This window comes from Asterias rubens, chromosome 9 (genome assembly GCF_902459465.1).
Source record: "Asterias rubens chromosome 9, eAstRub1.3, whole genome shotgun sequence".
Taxonomy (NCBI): Eukaryota; Metazoa; Echinodermata; class Asteroidea; order Forcipulatida; family Asteriidae; genus Asterias; species Asterias rubens.
The window spans coordinates 19523197-19548392 of record NC_047070.1 but is presented as its reverse complement, the minus strand read 5'-3'; the positions used below and the strand labels follow the sequence as shown (position 1 = coordinate 19548392).

The window sequence follows — 25196 nt, the reverse complement described above, 5'->3', positions numbered from 1 at the left end:
TGGGTGTGTATAAACCTTTGTTTATGACCAGTAAAAAGTGTTAAAAACATGGGCGTGACACACGAGCTTGCACCTGTTCTTATAAGACAGTTTCTTCATTCCTATTGGTCGAGAGCAACGGCTGACACAGTTGTGCCACATCATGCGATATGCGCGACGCACACAACATTCCCTTATGAGAGTTGTTAGTCTGGAGAGTGAGTCTATGATAGCTGTGTGTTGGATAGAGGGAGGTCATTCTAGCAGCGTCTTAGATAGAGAGAGGATGTGATCCTTGTTGATTTATTGTCAGACAAATTGCACTGGGTGTTAGTCTCTGCAAATCTATGTGATTGTGCGCCATTGCCAAAATCAGAGCAGATTTTCAGGCTGCTACATTTTAAGGCAAATTGGTTGGAGTGAGGAGACAACAATACTGAGAGCTGAACTTCAAGAGCAACACTATTATGAAAACCGCAAGTTAATTTCTTATTTTTATTGCATGCTTCTGCATTTCAAACCTTGCTAAAATCAAGTGCATGATGCTAATTTTGTTCCAAGAAGAAGTTTAGTTTAAATCAATGTGAACTTTGTGACTGGTTTCGCAGCGACTGGAACCACAACACGTTAATCTGAGTTTGTACTGTGTGGAAGCTGGGATTTTCTAGCTTATCTTTGTGTAGTGGAAGGTGGACGCATATAATCCGGTGGGACCGTTTCTTTGCTTTTTATTGTATAACTGTTGAACTTGAATGTGAAATAAATTTATGCGTTTACGAAAAACAAGGTTTCATTAAAAAAAAAATTCCCAAGTTAGGATACTCTGGATGAGCAAAAAGGAGTATTTAATTGTGTTTAGTAAGGTTCTTCCGTCCTGATATTGTTTAACTTTGTTGTTATTTGGGGCTTGTTTTTTTTTTGCGGGACGATTGGTGGGCAATCTAGTTTATTGCTCCATGGTTTTATTGGTCACATAATGCACGGTTGTTTGGGGTTTTTTTCCGGGTTGATTTCAAGAAAGACTTGCGTTTTAGAATGCAATCATGTATTAAACAAAGGCGCGGTTGTTTTTGCTGCTTTTAAAAACGTTTTTTAAATGAAAATTTTGTTCACAAAACAGATGCCGGCACCGACCATTCCATACACATACATGTAATTGACAAAAATAACCGTAAAACTCTTAGGCTTCTTCATGGATGTTGCAACTATTTTGATGTCTACTTTTTGTTGGGGGTTTTTCTGGACGAAAGTGGGAAGATTTTGGGAACTTCGGTACGATGTCTTATGTTTATGAATACTTATTAAAACTACAATAATAGGCAGTGTTTATACAAGACAAAACAACTAATGCGATCGCACGTTACCCTCCCCACCGTAGATTTGAAGGCAATACATAAAAAGTTAATGATATTTTTTAACAGTCGGTTTTATAGTTTTTTTTTGTTTTTTTCAGTAAAACACCAATTTTTTTGCATAAAAAAGTTTTCTTACTTAGGAATACTTCGATGTCGAGTGCTTACAATAAACCGTGGACTAAAAAAACTACCTAAATAAAGATCATATTAAATTTTCCAATTTGCTCTGACAAATAATCTGACCTGTTTTTAAATTAATTTTAATACATTTTTAAAGAAAAAATACTCTCAAATTAATGAGCCCCCTTACAAACACAATAACTTGGTGCAGTTAAGTTGACGTTGCAATGTATGTTGAATTTTGAAATAGCGACGATCGGAAATCGAGCAGTTGGTATACAACAGTATACTATTAGTTTAAAATAAAATTGACGGACCAGTCAATAACCTGGCGGACCAGTGAAAAATCAAGCCAACTGGTCCTGCTGGCCAGTTGAAAAAAAAGTTAAGGGCAACCCCTGCCATTGACAAAAATAACTGTGAAACTTATATAGGCTTCTTCATGGATGTTGCAACTATTTTGATGTCTGTCTACTTTTTGTTGGGGATTTTTCTGGACAAAAGTGGGAAGATTTTGGGAGCTTCGGTATGATGTCTTATGTTTATGAATACTTATCAAAGCTACAATAATAGGCAATGTTGATACATGTACATGATAAAATAGCTAAAGCAATCGCATGTTACCCTCCCCATCGTAGATTTGAAGGTAATACATAAAAAGTTAATGATATTTTTAACAGTCGGTTTTAAAGTGCTTTTTTCTTTATAAGTACAACACTAATTTTTGTTCATAAAAAGTTCTTCTTACTTAGGAATACTTTGATGTCGAGTGCTTACAAAAACCGTGGACAAAAAAACTACCTATAATAAAAAACATATTAAATTTCCCAATTTGCTCTGACAAATAATCTGACCTGTTTTTAAATTAATTTTAATAATATTATTATTATTATTAAATTTTTAAAGAAAAAATACTCTCAAATAAATGAGCCCCCTTACAAACACAATAACTTGGTACAAATAAATAAAGTATGGCTTCCAGTCCAGTTAAGTTGCAATTCATGTTGAATTTTGACGATCGGACCAGTCAAAAACCTGGCGGACCAGTGAAAAATCAAGCCAACTGGTCCTGCTGGCCAGTTGAAAAAAAAGTTATGGGCAACCCCTTCGATAGGAATTTATCATTTTTTATAAAATTTTTTGAGATTGCAGAGTGGATTTTATGGACCATCAGCCTAGAGGTCAATGAAAGTTCAAAGAACAAAGAGCCTAATTTTGGCGAGATTTGAAAACGAAAAAGAAGAGATTTGTGTTTACAAAAGTCAAAGAACCAGACTCATTTTTGTTGTGAGACATGAACGTTTATGAGGTTGCGGGAGACGATAGCTGAAACGAATCTCATATTTCTAGAGTACGTCGAAAGACAACATGGCGAATATTTCCGTTTGCTACTAAATTTGGGGTAAAAAACACCTTTTTTACAGTTAAAAGAACAAAATGTTCAACAGTTTAAAAGTGATTTAGATGCATATATGACTCTTGTGCATATATTTAACGGTTGACTTATGTTCATATGTTTTGTAAAGTGCATTTAAAAATTGTTGTCGTGAGTTGTCGTGAGGGGTCGTGAGTTGTCGGTATAGACCTTATCGCAAATACCAATGCGCAAGCGCAGACTGTTGAATGAGGTGCATTGTGGGATATATATGGATCAAATTTGGATACCAGCTAGACCACAATGCACCTAATTCCAAGCTTTACGCGCGCGCCCCGGTAATTGTGAAAAGGTCTGTTTAGTGCGACCGATACTGCCCTCTAGTGGCTGACGTCGTACCAGGGGGAGGTGGTCCACATTATCTCAAAAAGGCTAAAATTTGAAAATCTTGACGAAATTTTGAAGGGGCACTAAAGAGCCCAATTTCACAGACCTGCTTATCAAATGCTCAGTAACTGTTCTATACACCCTCCATTCAAAATATTGATAGAAATTGCCTGCAAAGTCAATAAAACAAGACTTAATTGTAATAAAACAGATCAAAATACTTACCTTATTTTTCACACGAGGCCCACGCTCTCTCGCCGATCCAGTCACGTGTGCCATCTAGTGTTTGACGGCAGTTGCCGGTAGAGGGCGCTACATCATATATCAGCAGTTTGTTGTTGACAGATTCGTCCTGACACGATCGAAAGACGGAGTCGTGACTGATTAGTTACCGACATCTTCCGGGACCTGAAAATATTCCATTCCTATTATTTTAGAATAAATCATGTCACTGTCACTGACCGTATTCTAGACCCTGTACGCTGTACTCCTTAAGTCTTACCTTGGTATGTACTGTGCTGTAGCTAGAAGTAGTTAGTGCTAGTTTACGGACAGCGTGACCGATGCTGTTTATTAATACTATAAATAAAATATGCCACGGCGGCACTTGCCGCATGCATGATGATGAGCATGCTAGCCCACCTTGTTGAGCTGTTAATGGCTCCGTTTTTTAACATCGGTCTCATCACTGTCGTCATTGAGTGTTGAGCCATGCATGCACCACCTGGACACATGCACGATGAATGGATACTTAACTTGCTGAACCCAACTACGTACTACACATGTACCGGTACTACATTTACAAGCACACCTTGCATGCCTTGTTAAGTTGTTAAGCTGTAGACTGTAGTGTTAATGGCTCTCTTGTAACATCGATCTCATATGGTGACTGTGTGATGAGACCGATGTTTAATTTTAGAGAGCCATTATTAATAATAGCTCAACACCATAATAATAATAATAATAATAATAATAGGGTAATAATAATAATAATAATAATAAACAACGCTTATAAAGCGCCTTACATCCATGACTGGACTCCAAGGCGCTGTACACATTAAAAATAGCTGCAAACAAGAGCAAAAATAACCAGAGAGCATAAAAGATTTCTAAAAATATAAACCACAAAATGGACCAGCCAATAGTTAAAACCACAAACCGGGAAATTTAAAAAGTTATGGAAAAGCACTACTATAAAAAGATTAGTTAAACTTACAATACTTTAAAAAAGTGTCCATAGGACACTTACAGTTATATCATATCAGGGTTCGATCCCGCCAAGAGTCAGGACCAGTCCCTTTAAGACTAGTCCCAAGAGAAATTAAAACTAAAGGTATGGCCAGTCTTAAAATTAAGACGAGTAAAAACAGCAGTGCAGCCGACATGGGCGTCACAAAACATACTAATAGTTGCGATAACGTAACCCTCTTCCCGATTGCGGGAGGAGGGTTACGTTATCACAATTAAACACCCTACTACCAACAGTACGGATGCAGCAGACAAAACAGCAACAAGCAACCCTACTAAAGGGGGTTCAGACAACTTGTCCGTCGGACAACTTGACCGTTCGGATAACTCGACGGACGTTTTTTTCAAATGTCAGACAACTCGACTTAGGTCTTATGACCAAGACAGTTTGACGGATGGCCGTAACAGGGACCTCAGCACGAGGCGCGCACAGTACCGGGATAAACCTTTCAAAACAGTGAAATGCGTAGTTGGGTCCAGTATTAAACTTGGACTAGATGTTATTGTTATTTAATTGACAAGACATGTTTAATTCTGTCCTACATTACAAGGGGTACGCCCCGAGAGCTCCTGGCTGTGGCTGCTAAATGCGCCGTAGCACCTTGATAAGGGGCTACATAATTGGGTCTCAGAATTCATTAAATTGTCAATAACCTCTCTTTATGTAATTATACAAGGTACGCAAGGTGCTTAGCATGTCCATGTATACTAAGCGCCTTGAGTACCTTGTAGGTAGATACGTGCACTATACAAGACTCTTATATTGTTAGTATTATTATTATTACTACTGCAAATCAAACTATTGTCCTGAATTAAAATGCAAAATGTACTTACTCTACCACAGCAACGTCATCATGCACCTATAATACTGTTTTTGTTTCTTAACTTGCAGGATTGATGATCAGGCAATAACTACAGTTCAAAATTAGAATGGCGGAGCATCCATCAACAACATCAGCCAGTCATTCACAACAATCTGTACCAGACTTCGTTGAACTGAATGACCTCATCAGTAATAGGGTAACGCCTGGTTCATACTTCCTGCGAAATCAAATGCGAAGCGAATGTTGACATCACATATTCACAACGAATAATTTGCAGCAGTTAAGCTCTGCTCAACTCATTGCTAATATTGCTGCAAAAGGAGAGTTGTGATGTCAAAGTTCACGTCACATTCGCAGGGCATTTGGATTGGTAGGAAGTATTTAATGGGCTTAACTTGGAATTTTGTATACATACAAAATTCCATGTTAAGTCCAGATCATATGAATAGATGCAACAAATGACTACCATCAGGCAATGCATTACTGACTTTCTAACTTCCAATAGACCCCTTGCGTAACACGCAACACTGACGCGCGCGTTTTCACGCACAAAGAAGAGCTATCGTCCAATCATTTGCTTCCTTTGACCCAAGTGAGGGTGCTTTTTGAGCGTGAAGACGTCACATGCAAGGGGTCAACTTGAAGTAAATTCCTCTAGAGGATATAGTCGTTCTCGGAATTCCAAGGTTTATATTGACTTAGTTGCGATAATCCTAACCCTCCATCCTCCATCCTGCAATAGTCGGGAGGATGGAGCGTTACAATTATACAAACTACAATTTACTTAGCGAGCAAGCTCAAAGTCATGACCTAAAAGGTCAGTACCTTGCTAGTCCCCTACCAATTGTGATTGACCATTAATGGTTGATGTCCCAACACTGCTTCACGTAATCAATGTATTGTTGGACTTGCTTGTACATTGTACATGTATAAACTGGAAATATTCAGGTTGGACTAATGGTATTGCATGCGTACATTGTGTAAACGTTGGACGAAGGTTTTACTTGAAAAAAGGCCGTACGAAACAAGTGTTGTAGTATTCCTTCATAGCACTTGAACTGAGCCAGCATAGTCTTTGTACTTGAAGTTAATACTTGATACTAAACTGAAAAATAACCTTTACTTGACATTATGTACTCGATACTGGACTGTGTACATGGTGAACTTTGAATCAATATGTATATACTTTTGGTCAAAACAAGACTGTATAAATTATGTTGCGTTGAGATCTAGTGGTCCGGGCTCTATGACTTTGTGACGAAGCATGGACAAAGGAATTACACGGACTAAGCAAGGCCATCCTTTTCGTTGTTTTTGTTTCAAACAAAAAATATACTCCCAGCCCATCAGGGATATTGATACAGACCTGAACTTGGTTAAGTTTTGTTTCACTCACTGTTTAAAGATATTGGACACTATTGGTAATTGTCAAAGACTAGTCCTCACAGTTGGTGGATCTCAACATATGCTTTAAATAACAAACCTGTGTAAATTTAAGCTCGATCGGTCGACGAAGTCAGAGATATTAATGAATGAAACAAACACCCATGTCGCACCATGGTCACGCGAAGTTCTGTGCTTTCGGACGCTTGTTTTCAAGACCTCAAATTCTAAATCTGAGGTCTCGAAATCAAATTGGTGGAAACATTACTTCTTTCTCAAAAGCTAAGTCACTTCAGAGGGAGCCGTTTCTCCCAATGTTTTATACTATCAACCTCTCCCCATTACTCGTAATCAAGAAAGGTTTTTTGACAATAATTATTTTGAGTAATTACCAATAGTGTCCACTGCCCTTTATAAAAAAGGGAAATGGTTTCCTAAACTATCTAACAATAACATTGAAGTATCTGTTTTCTTGTTACACAGATTGGAGGGAAGATTTTGTTTGCGACTGATGACTGGTTTGCTGTTGCTGAGAACCTCCTGAATGTAAAGTATTTTGTTATTAATATTATTTGTTTATGAAAAATATTCAATCATCGCAGACAAAATACAGCGTTATTTACAAATAGATTTTAAAAAGTTACAGTAAAGCATTAAGACATACAAAATAATAACTTGACCTGAATAATGATAATAACACTTTTTTATAGCACCTTACCACAGCCCGAACGGCATCTCAAAGTGCTTCAAACTTCATAACCCCAGTCACTGGGCCTTAAATCATTCCTGAAACCTTCTCAACTCACTTTGGATTAACATCCCGTACTGCAGGTTACTGCGCTCCAAGCTTTTCATTCACATAAACCATCTCTACCCTCACATAATACCCCTTGGTTGAGAGAAGCATTGGTGAAGTGTCTTGCTCAAGGACACAAGTATCACGACCGGGAATCGAACCCACATCCCGATGAACCTCCAGAACTTGAGGTTTTCTTCCAATACCTAACCACTGTTCATAATTATACTATTTTTTTTAATAATACATTTGTGTTGCACTTACAGCCTGAGCCAGCACAGTGGAAGGAAGGAGAGTTTACAAAATATGGTAAATGGATGGATGGTTGGGAGTCTAGAAGGAAACGAATCGCTGGTCATGATTGGTGCATCATTCAACTAGGTATCTCTGGTTTGATACATGGAGTGGATGTAGATACGTCTTATTTCACTGGAAACTATGCTCCAAGAATCTCCATCCAGGCGGCATGTCTTGGAGACGGTAGGTCTTATCAAACAATGCCTTAAAAGCCCTCTTCACACTATATTCTGCACAGTTGCCCCTGGGGAATAATAGCTGGTATTTTTACACATGGATTGCTTTACCCCGGTCTGCCCCTTGGGCATACCCTGGCCGGGGAATAGCCACCCCTGCTCTGGAGTAGGGGTAAGCAACTTAACAACCCTAGGGTATTCTTGAAATGTGCAATCGTAACCAATGGTGGAATCGGGATCTAGGCAGAGCCAGTGTAAAAGTGTGCCGGGGTAATCTCAGGGTAAACAAACTCCCGGGGCCTTCTCGGGGCTGTATTCCACGGGGATAAGAGATACAGTGTTAAAAGGGCTTTAGGAATAATGTTTTTTAGACACAAAGTGTTAAAGACATTTAGGATAGTAACTTTTAAAAAGTTAGTACATGCTATTACGCACAGCTCTCCAACAATCAGCCATTAGCTAAAGTGTCTTGTTATTACAGTTTCTGTTGAAGTCTGGGTATTTTCGCCCATTCATTCCAATGTGACTTGACTTTAAATTTATTTATTTTAATTTATTTGATTGATTTCAGATATTGTTTTCCCAAAGAGAACTGCTACAATGGGTTCAGCTGCAAGTGACAAAGACAAAACAGAAATTGAGAAGATGGGAATTAACGTAAGTAATGCTTTTATTTATGAGAAAAAAGACTGCTTACCTTCCAAAAGGACCTATGGTATAAATGCAAACAATCGTTAATGGATTGATAATCCGACCCTAGCAGAGTGTAACCTTTGAGAAAGACTCGGCCATAGTTGAAACATCAGACATTAACTATTTTTACTTTTATTTGAAGTGACACTTTGAGACTCTGCTATAGTTGAAACATCAGACATTAACTATTTTTACTTTTATTTGAAGTGACACTTTGAGACTCTGCTATAGTTGAAACATCAGACCACTAACTATTTTTACTTTTATTTGAAGTGACACTTTGAACAGCTGATATTTGCAAAATAAGTTCCAACCTCAAAGTTTGTAAAACAACATGCTTATCACTGAAACAAATACAAGCTGATTTATGCAAATGTAAAGGGCCAGAGCCTAATTTGTTTTGTTTCAACACTTCAATCACATTAGGCAGTTGTAGCGATTTCTAATAATGTATAAACATTTTTTTTCTCAAGAAGACGATCAGAGCATACTGATCGAAACGTCGAGTTGAAACCGATGGTTCTTTTCAAAACTACCCCAACTCATCAGAGATAGTCATTACATGGTGTTACCGCCAACCTTTCCATATAGTATTTCCACCATGCAAAGTTTCAAATCCTACATTAATGTTTGTTTTAGGAGTGGGAGGATATCGTAGAAGTTACACCCCTTCAACCAGGCTATAAGGATACCTGTCATAACTACTTTACTGTGAACTCAACTAAGAGGTGGACCCACCTACGCCTTAATATGTACCCTGGTAAGAAACTATCTTGGCAGGCACTTATGCTTTGATGTTTGCCTTTGTAACCGTTCATTGAGGCATGTCACGGCCAAGCTGATTAGAGCTTTTGACTAGAGCTCTGATGTTTCTGATCAGTAGAGTGTGGGTTCGAGTCCTGGTCAGTCCACTTAACCATTATTACTCTGTTTTTTTTGGATGGGACGTTTAGCTGTTGGTCTGGTGTATTTGCATGCACGTGAAAGAACCCAGTGCACTTATTTAAAAGAGAAGTAGGGGTTTGCCCTGGTGTTCCTGGTTTGATTAGCGCCACAGCACCTTGTAAACCATGACATGGTGATAATGAATTGGTCCCATACTTCAAGCTCTACAATACCTTATAGGAAAAAACTGAATGTTGAAGTGCCTTGACCAACTCTAAATGACGGATTTGAGCGCTATATAAGAAGCCACTACTACTATTATCATTGTCAAAGCCATTTTAGATTTTCCAAAACTACTCCAATCTTATTAATGGAAATTTCTGTAATATTATTCTCAATATAGATGGTGGTATAGCTCGACTGCGGGTGTATGGAGAAGCCGTTCCTAATTGGTCAAAAGTGTCTCCTCATCAGGTACTTACTGTAAACATTTCAAAGAAAACCAGCAATTTGAGAAAACTTGAAGATCTTCTGTTCAAGTTTGTTGTGCCCGCTTAAGGGCAAAATGACATTGATTTATCAAATATCGAAACTGACTGGGTAAGTTTGAACAAAGAAGTGGGTTTGACTTTGAACAAAGAAAAAATGAGTGGAGCAGAACCTGAACCATTGAGCTCCGGATTAACGTGCCGGCTCTACCAACTAAGCTATCTAACCCTATTAGCCAATATCGCGTGTAACCAGGGACCACACCCAAGTTTACGATAGCCAGGGGATCACCATGAGGGGATGCAATTTCTATTATCTTCCAGTACGCACTAATCCACCAATCAGAAGCTCCAACTACTAGGGGGATCAAAACATATATGCTACCACCATATATCCTACTTCCTCTGTATTTATGACACAGTGCGTGTTGTGAAATGTCATTTTGTCACGCTCCGTATACAGACAGTGCAAAAATTACATTCTAAACTTTGTGCGCATGAAATAATGCTCTGAAATTTCAAATTTTGCATGTTGTAAGTGAGACTTGAAGATTAATTCGTTATTACACGCGCGCTCCTGAAATACGAACAAATATAGCGCGTCTGCGTCCCATATCCAACTCGGCGCATCTGCGTCCCATATCCAACTCGGCCTTCGGCCTCGTTTGATATAGGACGCAGAAACGCTATACTTTTTCGAATTCCACTCGCGCTTGTGTGATAACTTATAATATGAAATATCAAGAGAGGCTATTTACATAACTAAATAACCACTACAGTTTCTTATTGTTTAATGACTCATGATTTCTTTGTCTTGTTTGCTTTCTAGTTAACCAACCTTGTTGCAGTAGAAAACGGAGGGGTCTGTCTTGGTTATAGCGATGTCCACTTTGGTCATGCAAGGAATCTTCTTACTTTACCGCGGTCACTAACAATGGCTGATGGATGGGAGACAGCTAGAAGAGTAAGTACAATATGTTTACTTTCATTGCTTATTATATTTCTGGTGGGGGATTGTTTTCTTGAGGTGAGGGGGGTGTTTTACAAGCTGTGTGAAACATACCAGTATTATGATCTATGGATTTTTTATGCTTTCTAGCAATTGGTAACATGGTCATGTTACTCATATGGGTTGTGGTCACCCAGCCTGCTGGAGCCCCATTAAGGGTTATGGTCACCCCAGACTGTTGTTTTTATGTGAAGCCCCAGACTGTTGTTTTTATGTGAAGCCCCAGACTGTTGTTTTTATGTGAAGATAAAGGAAAAAGCCTGTGGGCTTCACTTTATAAAGGCTTCAATTGACACATTTTACCAGTCGTCAACATCACAATAATCTGGATTGTACCATTTTTTGAGTTAATATCAAGTGTATTGTGCGCAATTTGGGCGGCGTGGCAATTACTTGCTTACGATTGACTCCCAAAATGTAGCTACATTTGATGGCTGTGGATTCAAGGGGTCAATGCAAGGGGTCAATGCGAGGGGTCAATTAAGGGGTCAATTCCAAGATGTTTGTATAACGCTACATTTCCTCTATGTTTACGCTTAGCTTGACCGACCTGCCATACTTGAAGCAGATAACCATGGAGTTTTAAAAGTACAAGGCTGGGAGTGGGCTGTCTTCAGACTAGGCCATCAGGGATGCATTAAAAGGGTAAATATTAGGGACTTTGAGTGAACAGAAGAGGGACCTATTTCCCGAGGCCGAAGGGAAATAGGTCCCTCTTCTGGTCACTCACAGGCACGAGGGGGAATAGACGTACACTAGTTACCTCATTGCCAGTCAATATGTGCTTTATAACACAGCTCGGTCTTAAATGTGAAATAAGAACAGAAATCTGCAAAAGAAAGGAAGTTTTGTAGTTGCTGTTCACGGTTCAAGTCAAGAGAGGGCGCTGTAACTGGGCACTATTTTCAAAGACTAGTGCCCGCTCAGGAACTAGTTCCCACAAAACACGCGCGCGCGATCACTAGAGTATATTAGTTCATCCCAAGTGGTTGTGTTTCAGCCAACTAGAATACAGAACAAGCAAGAGGTGTGTTATAAATAAGTTATAAGGAATGGTTCAGGATGAATATATCCTGAACATCGCCACAATTTGAGGCTCATGAATAATGCAAGATACCAGCCTTATCGGATGGCTGGATCCTGTTAAATGGACCGTTGACCTCACATTAATTTCACACAGAAATTTGCAGTCGATTCACACGTACATATATGTACACATATATGTATTGCAAAGTGAATAAAACAACACTACATGAAGTACATAACATTATGCACACGTACTCTGCTTGCAGACGATCAGGTGCAAGCTGACACACTGCATCATCTCGGACCAATCATTACACAGATATGGAAAGCTTACGTCACTGCACGTTTATCTAATGAAATAATTGTATCCATTTAAATCATTGGGTCTGTAAGACCAGTGTCTGTCTTTATGCACAAGGATAATGACAGGGAACCAACCTAGGTGGAATGTAACTACCTCTAAGTACATGTGGTTTATTTGAAGAACAAATTGTTTTCATTTCATGCGTTATATATTGTCTATTACTTCCCAAATGTTCTCAGTAGGTACTTCTCTCATTACAAATCAATAAAGATTCAGCTTCAGTGAGGGGTGAAGATTTCCTTATAAATTGTTTTTTCTTCTTTGACGTTTTATCCAGATTGAAATTGACACGAATCATTTCAAGGGCAATTATCCAGATTCCTGTTCGATAGAGGGTAAGTGAGAAGAAAAATTGTTCAATGGTTACATGTTGATGAGCAATACAAGATTGAAGTACACTTATTCACAATTTTCAATGAATACACACAACCAGTTTATAAAGACCCATCAAATTTAGTTGTCAAAAAAGAAAGCAACAAAATCTAGTTAATGTTTTGTCAAGTGTCAACTTTTTGCAGGTGATATTGCGCTTCTGTGGAGGGTTGGTCATTGTATGAGCTTAATAATCAGTGAGCTTTCAAAGGGAAATATTTAGGTGTGAGACCTATAGCACCGTGTTATGGTTTACAAGGAGCTGAAGCATGCTGTGGCGCAACATGCAGCCAACCAAATCAGGAACACTGGGGCGAACCCCTTCTCTTTTTGCTAAGTGCACTGGGTTCTTTTATGCGCTTGGCACAACATACGGGACCATCGTCTTTACATCCCATCAGAAGGATGCAGCAATAAAGGGGGCGGGGGGGGGGGGTGTCTTGCTTAAGGACACTTGTGTAATGACAGGGACTCGAACCCACACTCTGCTGATCAGAAACACCAGACTTTGGGTCTGGTGCTCTTGATCGCTCACACCATGAACCATGGTGTTTGGACTCGTGCAAGTACAGTTTGTATTTTGTTATCATTACATAATTCAAATAATGTTTTTATTTGGTATACAGGGTGTATTATGTCAAGTGCTAATGAGAAACGATGCCATGCTTACAGAAGTGGCAAGACCAGAGGAGATTTTTCAGACTGTATGTGGACAGTGATTTTACCTCCTAGTAAGGTAAGGTTTAACTCAATTCAATTCAGATACACTTTTGTCTCCATACTTTGTCGACAAATAATGACAAGTACATGTAATTATGGAGTCAAGCCAAAATAACAGTAGGTAGTAGTAAGCAGGATAAATGGAGCATTAAAAGCAGAAGCTTGCTTGTAGAAACAGCCAGATATAAAAAAAAAAACAAGACGAACCACAAACAAAATGACAGAAAAACATTATACATTCAGGTGAGATTCGAAGACACGACCTTTGCAATTCTAGAGCAGTGTCTTACCAACTATACTACCGAGGTTGCCCAGTAGCTAGAGGCAGTTCGAATCCTATGTTTTGGCAGCGGGTAGAATTACAAGGGTCGTGGGTTCAAATCCCACCCAAGTAATATGCCTGTCATTTTTTTTTCCACAGGACTCGGGGGGAAAGTACCGAGTATACATCAGTGTTTGGGTAGAAACCAAAATTAATACTGTTTATCCACGATTCAAATTTAACTTATGTTATATAACATATACATGTCAACTACACTGAAAAAAAGGATACATAGTTTAGATAAGAAAAAATACAACATAATTCATAATAAGGGAAAAAATGTAAGAAGAGGTTGGCATGGTTGATGGGGTGACTATAAAAGTAAACTTCTGATATTCGGACCAATTGAACTAACTTTTAAATTGTAATTTCTTTGTGTATTCCTCAGCTCTCGGCACATAATCAACATTTCTATGAATCCACAGTCGTTGATGTTGGTCCTGTCACCCATGTACGTCTTATTATGCGTCCGGATGGCGGCATAAGTCGTATGCGTCTTTGGGGATACATTCATAAAATCGCTGCCAAAATGTAACTTAAGCAACTTAGACCAATGTAAGAACTTACTACCCAGTAGTGAAGGTAATAACAAGAAGACCCCTCAATCCACTTAAAGACACTGGACACTATTGGTAAATGTCCAAGACCAATCTTTGTATCTCAACAAATGCATAAAATAACAAACCCGTGAAAATTTTAGCTCAATCTGTCATCAAATTTGCGAGATAATAATGAAAGAAAAAAACACCCTTGTCGCAGGAAGTTGTGTGCTTTCAGATGCTTGATTTTGAGACCTCAAAATAAGTCTGAGGTCTCGAAATCAAATGCGTGGAAAATTACTTTTTTCTTGAAAAATCCGCCACTTTAGACAGAGCCGTTTCTCACCAGGTTTTATACTATCAACCTCTCCCCATTACTCGTTACCAAGTGAGGTTTTATGCTGATAATTATTTTGAGTAATTACCAATAGTGTCCACTGCCTTTAAAACTAAAATACCTTATGTTAAACATTAGTTTTCAACTGAATAAAGGAATGTTTTTTAATTTCCTGTTTAAAGATTTGCTTGCTTTCTTTGTTCATTCATGTAGGCGTACCCTAATGTATACATTTCTCACCCAACCAGTGTTGTTTGCATGTAACAAATTATATTTACATTAATTATGATAAAAACGATATTCATATTCGAATACATATTAGTTTGTGTTAAATTAAACAAGGTGTGTTTTTTAAAATGCAACCGCTATTTCATGATGCACCTGATGATAGCCTGAGATCACTGAGATTGTAAGAATATACTAATTTTGAATTTTATGAGTTGTGGTGGATGTTTTAATGACTTGAAAGGCCTTGATAATGTTATGTCAATAAAACACAAATTTGTGAAAAACTTTTGGCCAACTGCTTTATCCCACTCCACAACTTAGACAATTAATGATTTAAGTCATTGAGGCCTTAACACATTTTGAGTCTTACTCCAAGACTTTAAACGCAACTAGCATTACCCTTGAGCTAGACTCTACAATGGGCATTGAACATGACTCAAATTATCAACTTCGTGCTTACAGGTTACTGAAATGGACATGAAACAGCAGTAGTAAAATTCAATTACCCAACTGTTTGAACAGCTTTTTTGGGCAAGCATGTACAGTTTGACAGGTGTGAGTGACAACGCGTGGGAACACTGTCTGTTAAACAGACGGCTGTTTGCTGCATATTATGCGAAGTGCTTCTAGACAATTTACTAAGTAAAAGCTAAGTCGCTATGTAGTAAGAATAGTTTATTGAGAAATAAATTGAACCATTCATGACATGATATATTTTGTGTTCTTCTTTCTGTCATATAATCATTGTGAAATGACTCTCTCCAATAGATGTTAAATTTGCATCTGGATAAAGAATATTCATTTTTATTTTTCTTACCCATACCAAAAACGACTATTGTTAAGATTTTAATCAAAGGCAAGATCAATGGCTTACTTACATGATTTAACTTTTCATAATTCCATTATTTTGAATAATTGTACCCGAACCAAAAATTTACTTTTCATTTTATGAGCTGTTTTTAAAAACAAATGGTTTAAATCTATTATGATGGGTACGACCAAGTCAAATGAATGCAGAGAGGCACGAGTGTCTTCCAACTTGAATCTGATTTGAAGACCTCAAAATCTAACTCTGAGGTCTAGAAATCAAATTCGGGGAAAATTACTTCTTTTTCAAAAACTACGTTACTTCAGTTCGGAGCCGTTTCCACAATGTTTTATACTATCAACAGCTCCCCATTACTAGTTACCAAGTATGTTTTTATGCTAAGAGTTATTATGAGTAATTACCAATAGTGTCCAATGCCTTCAAAACGTTTGTTTGGTCAAGCACGTTGAGCAGTAACTCATTGGTAGACACAAACAGTTAGATGGTTTAAGAACTATTCTCGATAAAGTGTTAGCCGAAACCAGATGCTATATTTAAATTTTATGAGAAAACAAATTCCATATTTGAAACGGTCCTACATCATACTCACGACAATTCTAAATATAAGTTTAACTTTTTAACCCTATAACAATACCTATATGTATGTACAATAATGTTAAGCTGGACGGATTATAAAGGCTTTCATCGGATCAGATGATGAAGTATCATAACCACATATTCATTACAAAGTTACATTTTAAAAATATGCTATGTCAGATTTTTTGCCCCACTTTTGGGGTGAATGATATTTCAAAGAGTATCACCCGCTCTAACAAAAAAGTTTAACTTTTACTTTAAATGGTCATCAGGAACCATGACAAAAATTTAAAACGTTTCTTATAAAACACATACGAATTGGTCACGTGATATATTGTCGGGATCCCGACAAAAACTAATTTTGAGCTTTTTATTTCACTGCTACTAATAATTGGCGGACTTTTCGAGCAATGGCTCAAATGAAAGCTTGTAACTTTCTCGACCCCCATCAAAATACCTATTGAATTTTAAATCAAAAATGTTGGGTCAAATCGGCCAAAAATCTAAAATAACAGTGGTTTCTTATATGGCGCGCGTATCTGCCACTCAGAGACGCTAAAGGCGCTTTATCGTCTAGGCATATCTATTGAATTAATCTACGTTACTATTATACATAAGGCTACACAAAAGTTGATACACTTGCTTAAAGCATTGGACACTATTGGTAATTGTCAAAGACCAGTCTTCTCACTTGCTGTATCTCAACAAAATGCATAAAATAACAAACCTGTGAAAATTTGAGCTCAATCGGTCATCAAAGTTGGGAGATAACAATGAAAGAAACCCTTGTCACCGCGGTGTGCGCTTTCAGATTTCTTGATTTCGAGACTTTAAATTCTAAATAAAAAATATGAGGTCTCGAAATCAAATTCGATTAAAAGTACTTCTTTCACGAAAACTACGTCACTTCAGAGGGAGACATTATTCAGAAAGTTTTATACTATCAACAGCTCCCCATTACTCGCTACAAAGTAAGGTTTTGTGCTTATAATTATTTTGAGTAATTACCAATAGTGACCACTGGCTTTAAAGGGAAGGTACACGTTTGGTAATTACTCAAAACAAATATTAACTTAAAAAACTGACTTGGTAACGATCATTGTAGAGCTGTTGATAGTATAAAAAAATTGTGAGAAACGGCTCCCTCTGAAGTAGCATAGATTTTAGGAAAGAGGTAATTTCTCACTAAAATAATAAAAGACTTCTAGCCAGAAGTCTTTTATTCCTATCTGAAAGTACACAAATTCGTCCAACAAGGGTGTTTTTTTCTCGCAACTTTGATGACCAATTTAGCTCAAATTTTCACAGGCTTGTTGTTTTATGCTTATGTTGAGATACACCAAGTGAGAAGACTGGTCTATGACAATTACCAAACGTGTACCTTCTCTTTAATACACGCTTAGTGGTAATATTTAACAATAATGCTCTCACCTATCTGTACCTCGGTATTAAATAGTAACTAATATTTAATGACAAAATGGCATTGAACCCACTCCATAACCAGAGAATTGTCACGCGTACCTACTTACTTTCCTTAGCTACAGAGGAACCACAATGCCCCGCTACTAACAATTATAAGAAAAACACAAAATGTTTGCATAATATTGTACTTTGAAATCCTCCATTAGTCTTTCGTTTCTATTAACATTAGTATTACAATCGCCTAGCAATGGAACTTTTTCAGGAAGTAAAAATGTCATCAATCTACTACCTCAGAAGTGACAGCTCAGTAAATACATATAGAGGTGGTGAGTGGATGTTTCAAATGCTTACTAAACACTGGTCGGCACAATCACTATTGTACACCCAAATATGGATATGACTAGAGCAATTCATGATCATTTTAAAGTGCACATGCCTCTTAGCCAGGGTAACCCAATATTGTAACAATGAAAAGTATTAACTTTTCAGATTGCAACTTGGAAACTTTTATATTTCTGCACTTCATTCGTTAATTCTTCATTGAAGATTTCTGATAATGGGAATGCTCTGGTTTCCTTAATAATGTGACGACGTAACTCACTCGATTTATAACAGTCCGAATAACAATTATTTACACTAAACACATAAGACTACCATGACTGCGGTGGGAGTGTAACAACTTGCTATTGATTTACGAGACTGGAGAAAACATAAACCAGTATTGCAAAGAACTAAACAGTAATATTGAAACACTATCGAGAGGTCCTTGGATTGAGAGAACGAGTGATACTCTCGTTTCCATCTTCTTTTTAGTGTGTTTTTATAATTGTATTGCTTTTTTTTTTAAATTTCTTAGGTTTGTTAATGATTAATTACTTAGTTTAGTTCTTTTTAGCCTTTGTTTTTTCTTCTTAAATTGTGTCTATGTGAAGCGCCTTGAGCGGACTTTGGCGCTATATAAGTTTTCGTTATTATAATAATTATTATTATTATTATTTTTAGTCTCGATATAATAACTTTGAACGTTAAAGTATGAAGTTTAGCTTGGTGTAAAAACAATATTAGATTACTGGCAAAAAAGTGCATATAGTAACTTTCAAGACAGAATTGAAATAGTCCTGACGTTTCAAACATTGTACTCGACCCGTTCTTAAGAGAAACGTCGCCGAATTTCGAGGTCAAATTTTGTAAAGTAGAATGATCCATGACAAAAAACACAATTAATTGGTTTTTGTTCTTCCCCTAGTTCAGATGGAAACTAATAATTAGTTTTACAAATATATTGACTAATGGAAACACGGTAACAACAAGATACTCGTCAAAATGATTGAACTTGGGTTATCATAAGCCCGGGCCATGAGCTTGCAAAATGCTCAACTTACAAGTGGGATCAAGCTTAATCAAATTGATTCCCTGTAAAGACCTTTGAGTCATAAATACTATTTCTTATATTGCGTTATACGGGCAAGTTGAAGTAGTACCTTCTTTTGATTGATTTGTCAAGCAGTTCACAAATCCCACAACGATTCTTTTTAATGAATAAGTGACAAACAAGTTAGTATAATACTATGAAGTCGTTTCTGTGTTAAATAATGACACAGTTTCATCGAAACGTCAATTAATTTTCGGCAGGTAGGTTATCCTGCCAGCGACCATATAGGCGGCTACGATGTTGGCCTGGCTGCGGCCTGGCTTATTGGACAATTACTTTCTGTTATTTATTGGAGTTTGACCAGAGTAGCTGTATTGTTGGAAATTAATTTCCATCGCCACTTGATGAAAACCCAAGACACTTATAAGACACTGTTGGTCATCCCATCCAATCACAAAGAAACTTAAGCATTCCAGATCAAGACCTAATACGAGAGCACGCAGTTCCGAAGTTCAATCATATTATTATGATCAGTCGCTTAGAGAAAAATGACATGGTAAACATTTTCATCGCCCATATACTGTACTATGAGCTATCGTAATTTTGACTCCATCTCTCACTCTTTCTCTAAGAAATGCCTCTGAATATCTTCGATAAATTGTCTTATAATTGTCTATTTGTCAGTGGTCTCCTATGCAAAATCAAACGGACGAAATCTACGTTATACGTGAATACACCAAACTGCCATTTTAAAATCAAACGGTATGTACAAATGCAGGAAAAATTGCAAATAAAATCTCACAATATTATTTTTGATTTTAGACCATCGATTAACAATCAAAAGCGAATCAAGGCTTTGCCATTGTATGAATATTGCGATTTTGTGATCGATACATTGTATCTACCAAATAAACTTAATGTGTTTATTTGCTTGATTTATTTGTTAGCCAAGTTTAGTATATTAGCATAATATCATTAACGCTCAATGTTGAAAGCTAACTTAGTGCTGGACGGATTAACAAAACTGATAATTGTTCTCCCTTCATTTCCAGTAGTTATTATGCGAGAAGAACCCAGGTACGTTAGAATGTTTAAGTACGGCATTCCACTTCTGCCTCCTTGGTGAGCTGGTCTTAGTCTCCATCTTGGTCCCACCAGAGACACTGTGATCCGTGCTTCCTAAATCGCCAGGAATATCCAAATCATCTCCCCATCTCTTTAACTCCTTCTCAGCGGGAAGTTCCCGAGCACCCAGCTTCAAATCCTGACGTCTGACTTTGTTTTCGTACTTTCCTACCATGTCATAGTTTGCGGTGACTACTTTGTGTTGAGGGTTGTTTTTCTGCCGTCGTCTTGTCTTTGGAACGGTAGCAGTAAGACTGGTCGTCTGTGCCTCCCAATAATTATTGTGATCCATCCATCCAGCAACGTTGGTTTGCTTCACAACTTTATTAAATACTGGTTTCCCTTCGCTGGTAACTTCCTCTGTCGCAATGGCGTCTTTCCACGTGTCAAGTTCTAGTTCTTGTGGAACAACTTTCCCGCCAATTTTCAGCGGGCTTGGGACGTGTTTGGCGCGAAACTTCTCTGGAATCCCAGCGTACTGCTTGGATTTGAATACCTCATCTGGTACTGGTTTGGTTTCCGGTTTAGGAGCTGTCTCCTCAACGATCTTCTTAAGTGGCTCTGAGACTTCATCAGTTGGCTCAGATGAGTAAGCAGCGGCAGGTTTGGAGCGTTTCCCCGTCCCCGGTACGTAGAGAGACTTGGGAGGAGGCAAGCCACGTGCTCGTCCTCCCTCATCGATCTTCCCAACCCATGAGGGTCTGTACTCTTTATTACCATAGACCCGATCCCAAGCTTTATTGAATGATTCATCAGTAACTTCAGTCACTGTGCCTCGAATCTGATCCAGTGTTTTCTCCATTGCTTCAGAGCGCCGAGGTGTGGCGCTGCTACTCTTTCGGCTTTCTTGCGCTGCTCTGTCTCGTTCTTGTTCCGACGACATGGCGTTACTATTAGTATGTTTGTTTCAAAGGTACAAAGGTAGATCGCAACAGATGGCGCATGAATCAATCAATCACACCTTGAATTGACGGAAGGGGCGACACGATGTCGGCTAACGGCTCACAAAATTACAACAACCTCAAACGTGTAATACTTTTTTTTCTCCATTTCTGTATTTTTGAGATGTTTTTTTCCTCCTCTCCATAAAGGAATTGTTACTCTGATCTTCTTGAAGTGGCCACGGGTCCGCGTTGTTTGCTCTCCTCACATTGGCGAACATACTTCAGTTGTAGATGAGACACTATAGTGGATGTTGCCTAGGGAACGTAATGGGGGAAATTAAAGTAACGTGACGTCATAAAGGTCGTGAAAGGGAGTTCTTAATCAGACAACAACGACCCTAATTTGGTTGTAAGCAAATTCAGGTCGAGTTTTCAATAGAATAGATTTGCGGGCAACTCTCAAGTTTAAGATTCAATTTTACTCGAATCAATATTGAAACTCGGTGACAAATGCAGATGATTTTGTTTATATTCCGTCAATTAGATTGATTTTAGTATCGAAATGCTTCAACTTGTATACAACATCAAACAATGTGACCTGTAATACGTACTGTGTTTTCAACAAGTTTTGATAAAGAAGACATCTGCAAAATACAGCATGAATATCACACATCCGATTCTCTATGAGAAAACACGGCACATCGATTTCAAAATGCACATCGCCGTTACCTTGGTACCATCTTGACCCAATGTAAACACCCATGTTAAGAATTGTTAGCATACGATTCACACCATAGTCCCATATAATCTATGTAATTCATGCGAAACAAACAGAACAAGAGAAGAAAAAAAAGGTGAGGTATATACATTACCAATGAAAGTGGTGGGACATCGTGCACAGCATTATTGTGTTTCCACGCCAGCCATTTTGCAATCAGTGCTATTATAAGCCCAGCCCTTTCTAATGACACTTGGGTAATGATTTACTCGATATTTCCAGCACTCCTCAAATACGGCTGTTTTCCCTTTCCGGACGGGCCACACTTCTCCCGGTCCCGTTTACCGTTCCCATGGTAACGGACATGCGTATTGAGGACACGGTGCCCCACATATTTCAAAATGATTAAAACACGGTGGAATGTGTGTAGACTATACACTCTTCTCTAATAAAGATTTCAAGTCAACATGATTGGCAATACGACATTTTTATTTACTCTAAAGCCCCGTTCATAATAATAAATTCGCACAAACCAAGACTGAAGCCCGGTTCATACTTCCTGCGAATGCGAATGCGAAGCGAATTTGACGTGAGTTTGACGTCACAACTATGCTTTCGTAGCGATATTCGCAAGTGAGTTGAACAAAGCTGAACTGCTGCGAATATTCGTTGCGATTTTTGTGACGTCAACATTCGCTTCGCATTCGCATTCGCAGGAAGTATGAACCGGGCTTCAGTCTTGGTTTGTGCGAATTTATTATGCTTTGCGTGTATCCCTTATGTGAATTAGCTATAATGTTATACTCTTGTTGAGCATCTTGAATATCTTATCTTATCCGATGTCGTAGTTGATAATTTCAGTCGGTTTAATATTAATGACACATCAACAATTAATAGCTTGCCGAAATGACTTGTTTTAAAACACGGGCGAAAAAGTGCTAATTACTTTTTGATTAACTGGTTAATTGTTTACGTTCGGCTGGTAACGATCATGCTGCTGTCAAATTTGACACCTTAATTAAAAGGGACTGGGCTCCCTTCCCGAGTTATCGTGGAATTCTGGGGGTAAGAAGATCCATGAAACTGAGTTCAGTCAAACTGTGTGTAGATCTGCCTATTCATTAAAGGAACTCGTTGCCTTGGATCGGTCGAGTTGGTCTTTGAAAAGCGTTTGTAACCGTTTGTTATAAAATGCGTATGGGTAGAAAGATGTTGAAAAAGTAGAATACTATCATCCACACACACATGCCTCGAAATTGCACGGTTTTCCTTTTACCTCGTCGACTAACACTGTCGGCCATTTATGGGAGTCAAATTGGTGACTTCAATTAATTGCCGACCGTGTTAGTTCGCAAAGTAAAAGGAAAACCACGCAATTTCGAGCCAAATTTGATTGAGTCATTGTACTCTACTTGAATCAACATCTTTCTAACCATAATATACATTTCATAACAAACGATTACAAACGCTTTTGAAAGACCAACTCGACCAATCCAAGGCAACGTGTTTCTTTAATTCCCAAACCTATTTTTAAACAGCATCTTTAGTACAATCAAGTAGTTCACATGTACACGCTTATAATCACATCCACACAAATCTGTGCTTTAGACCCTTCTATTTCTATCACCGAAAATACAAGTTAATGTAAAAATAATGAATTATCTCAAAAACTATTATGGTATAATTAACAGTGAAGTTTGTTTTACTGTGTTACTTTTTGTTCAAACTAGCAAGCGTTTACGTCCCCAAAACATGTTTTTAAAGAATCAGTGTGATAGTCTTGACAGTTACCATGTAGGTTCTGGCCCTTTGGAGTACAGTTGTTATTTCTGCTAAGTAGATTCTGATAGTGGTGTATAACAACTAATAATGTCTATTAACTCTGGGTATTGGGACAAGTTGAAACAAATGATCGGAGGTGACTGTGAGCTCTAATAATGTTGATGAACATTGCGCCCCTCCCAGGTCCCGATGAGGTTAAGGCCAGTCCTTATTGAGAGGTTTTACAGGTAGTGTACACTATTGGTAATAATTGTCAAAGACCAGTCTTCTCACTTGGTGTATCTCAACATAATATGCATAAAATAACAAACCTGTGAAAATTTTAGCTCAATCGGTCATCGAACTTGCGAGATAATAATGAAAGAAAAAAACACCCTTGTCACACGAAGTTGTGTGTGTTTAGATGGTTGAAATCAAATTCGTGGAAAATTACGTCTTTCTCTAAAACTATGGCACTTCAGAGGGAGCTGTTTCTCACAATGTTTTATACCATCAACCTCCCCATTACTCGTCACCAAGAAAGGTTTTATGCCAATAATTATTTTGAGTAGTTACCAATGGTGTCCACTGCCTTTAAGGGAATGACCAAAAGTGAAACAACTACATACTGTGTGCAGTGTGCACGGTGCAAATCATGAACAATTAATCACCAACAGTCATGCTGGCGCCCTCACGTGACCATTGGCAAAAAGAGGTCTTCAGCGACAAAGACGGGTATTACACGATCGTCCCGTATGGAGTTTTATGGAGAAAAACTAACCTGCAAACCTTTAATCTTTTTGTATTTGTCGACAATTAAAATTACCTGTAGGGCTACTATATACAATAAAAGTATCTTCAACAATCAATGTTGATTTGTGGATTCAATGTTGCTGGATTGGAATAATCAGTGCATGATTTTGTGTCCTTGTCTCTATGTGACGTAATTTGTGTACATGGTAACGCTCTGTGGCAGTCCAGTGGATCAATGAATGTACTATTAAACAGAACAATCAACAATAAAACATTACTTCTTATTACAAATGTTGCCGAATATCAATGTGACAATAACTGATGGATATGAAAAGCTTTAAAAATAATGTTTTTCTGAGAAATTTATGACAGCCACCCAGTCGAAAACAATACGCAAATCGTGGCTACCTATCATGGTGATAATGAAAGTTTGATAAGCATTGAGGGATAAATTCCTCTTAGATCAAATAAAATAATAGTGTACCTTTGGACCTTGAGGTACTGGGCGGGTCAACATGTTCCCCAGTACGGACCACTGCATGGTAACAGGTCAACTCGTACCCAAGTCAACTCGTACCCCAAATTTTGTACCCAAGTCAACTCGTACCCGAGTCAACTCGTACCCGAGTCAACTCGTACCCAAGCTCTCGTGTAATTGTTAAGACGAGGGCCGGTCGATCGCCGATCAATACGGGGCGACCTTCGCGCTATCTATGGCACATTCGCGTCATGTGCAACTACATGTACATTATTATGTTTGCTTTTTGCACTGAACATTGCAATCAATTACTTCGATTTGCTATAGTTAGAAGTTGTGATTTATGAGGAATGGA

The 25196-nt window shown here is 38.1% G+C and overlaps 2 protein-coding genes across 2 annotated transcripts; one reads left to right on the top strand and one right to left on the bottom strand.

Moving 5' to 3' along the window:
• Positions 1-3537: 3537 nt before the first annotated feature.
• LOC117294792 (allantoicase-like) lies at positions 3538-14502 on the top strand. Its single transcript, XM_033777316.1, has 12 exons — positions 3538-3722; positions 5357-5484; positions 7155-7217; positions 7734-7947; positions 8512-8597; positions 9273-9393; positions 9922-9992; positions 10836-10970; positions 11556-11660; positions 12683-12740; positions 13404-13513; positions 14208-14502. Exons 2-12 carry the CDS (start codon positions 5395-5397, stop codon positions 14352-14354), a joined length of 1200 nt encoding a protein of 399 aa, XP_033633207.1. The 5' UTR covers positions 3538-3722; positions 5357-5394; the 3' UTR covers positions 14355-14502.
• A 5662-nt stretch (positions 14503-20164) lies between these two features.
• On the bottom strand, positions 20165-21130 carry LOC117294319. The gene has a single exon (XM_033776679.1). The coding sequence runs from the start codon at positions 21128-21130 to the stop codon at positions 20165-20167; it is 966 nt and encodes a 321-aa protein (XP_033632570.1).
• Between the last annotated feature and the right edge of the window lie 4066 nt (positions 21131-25196).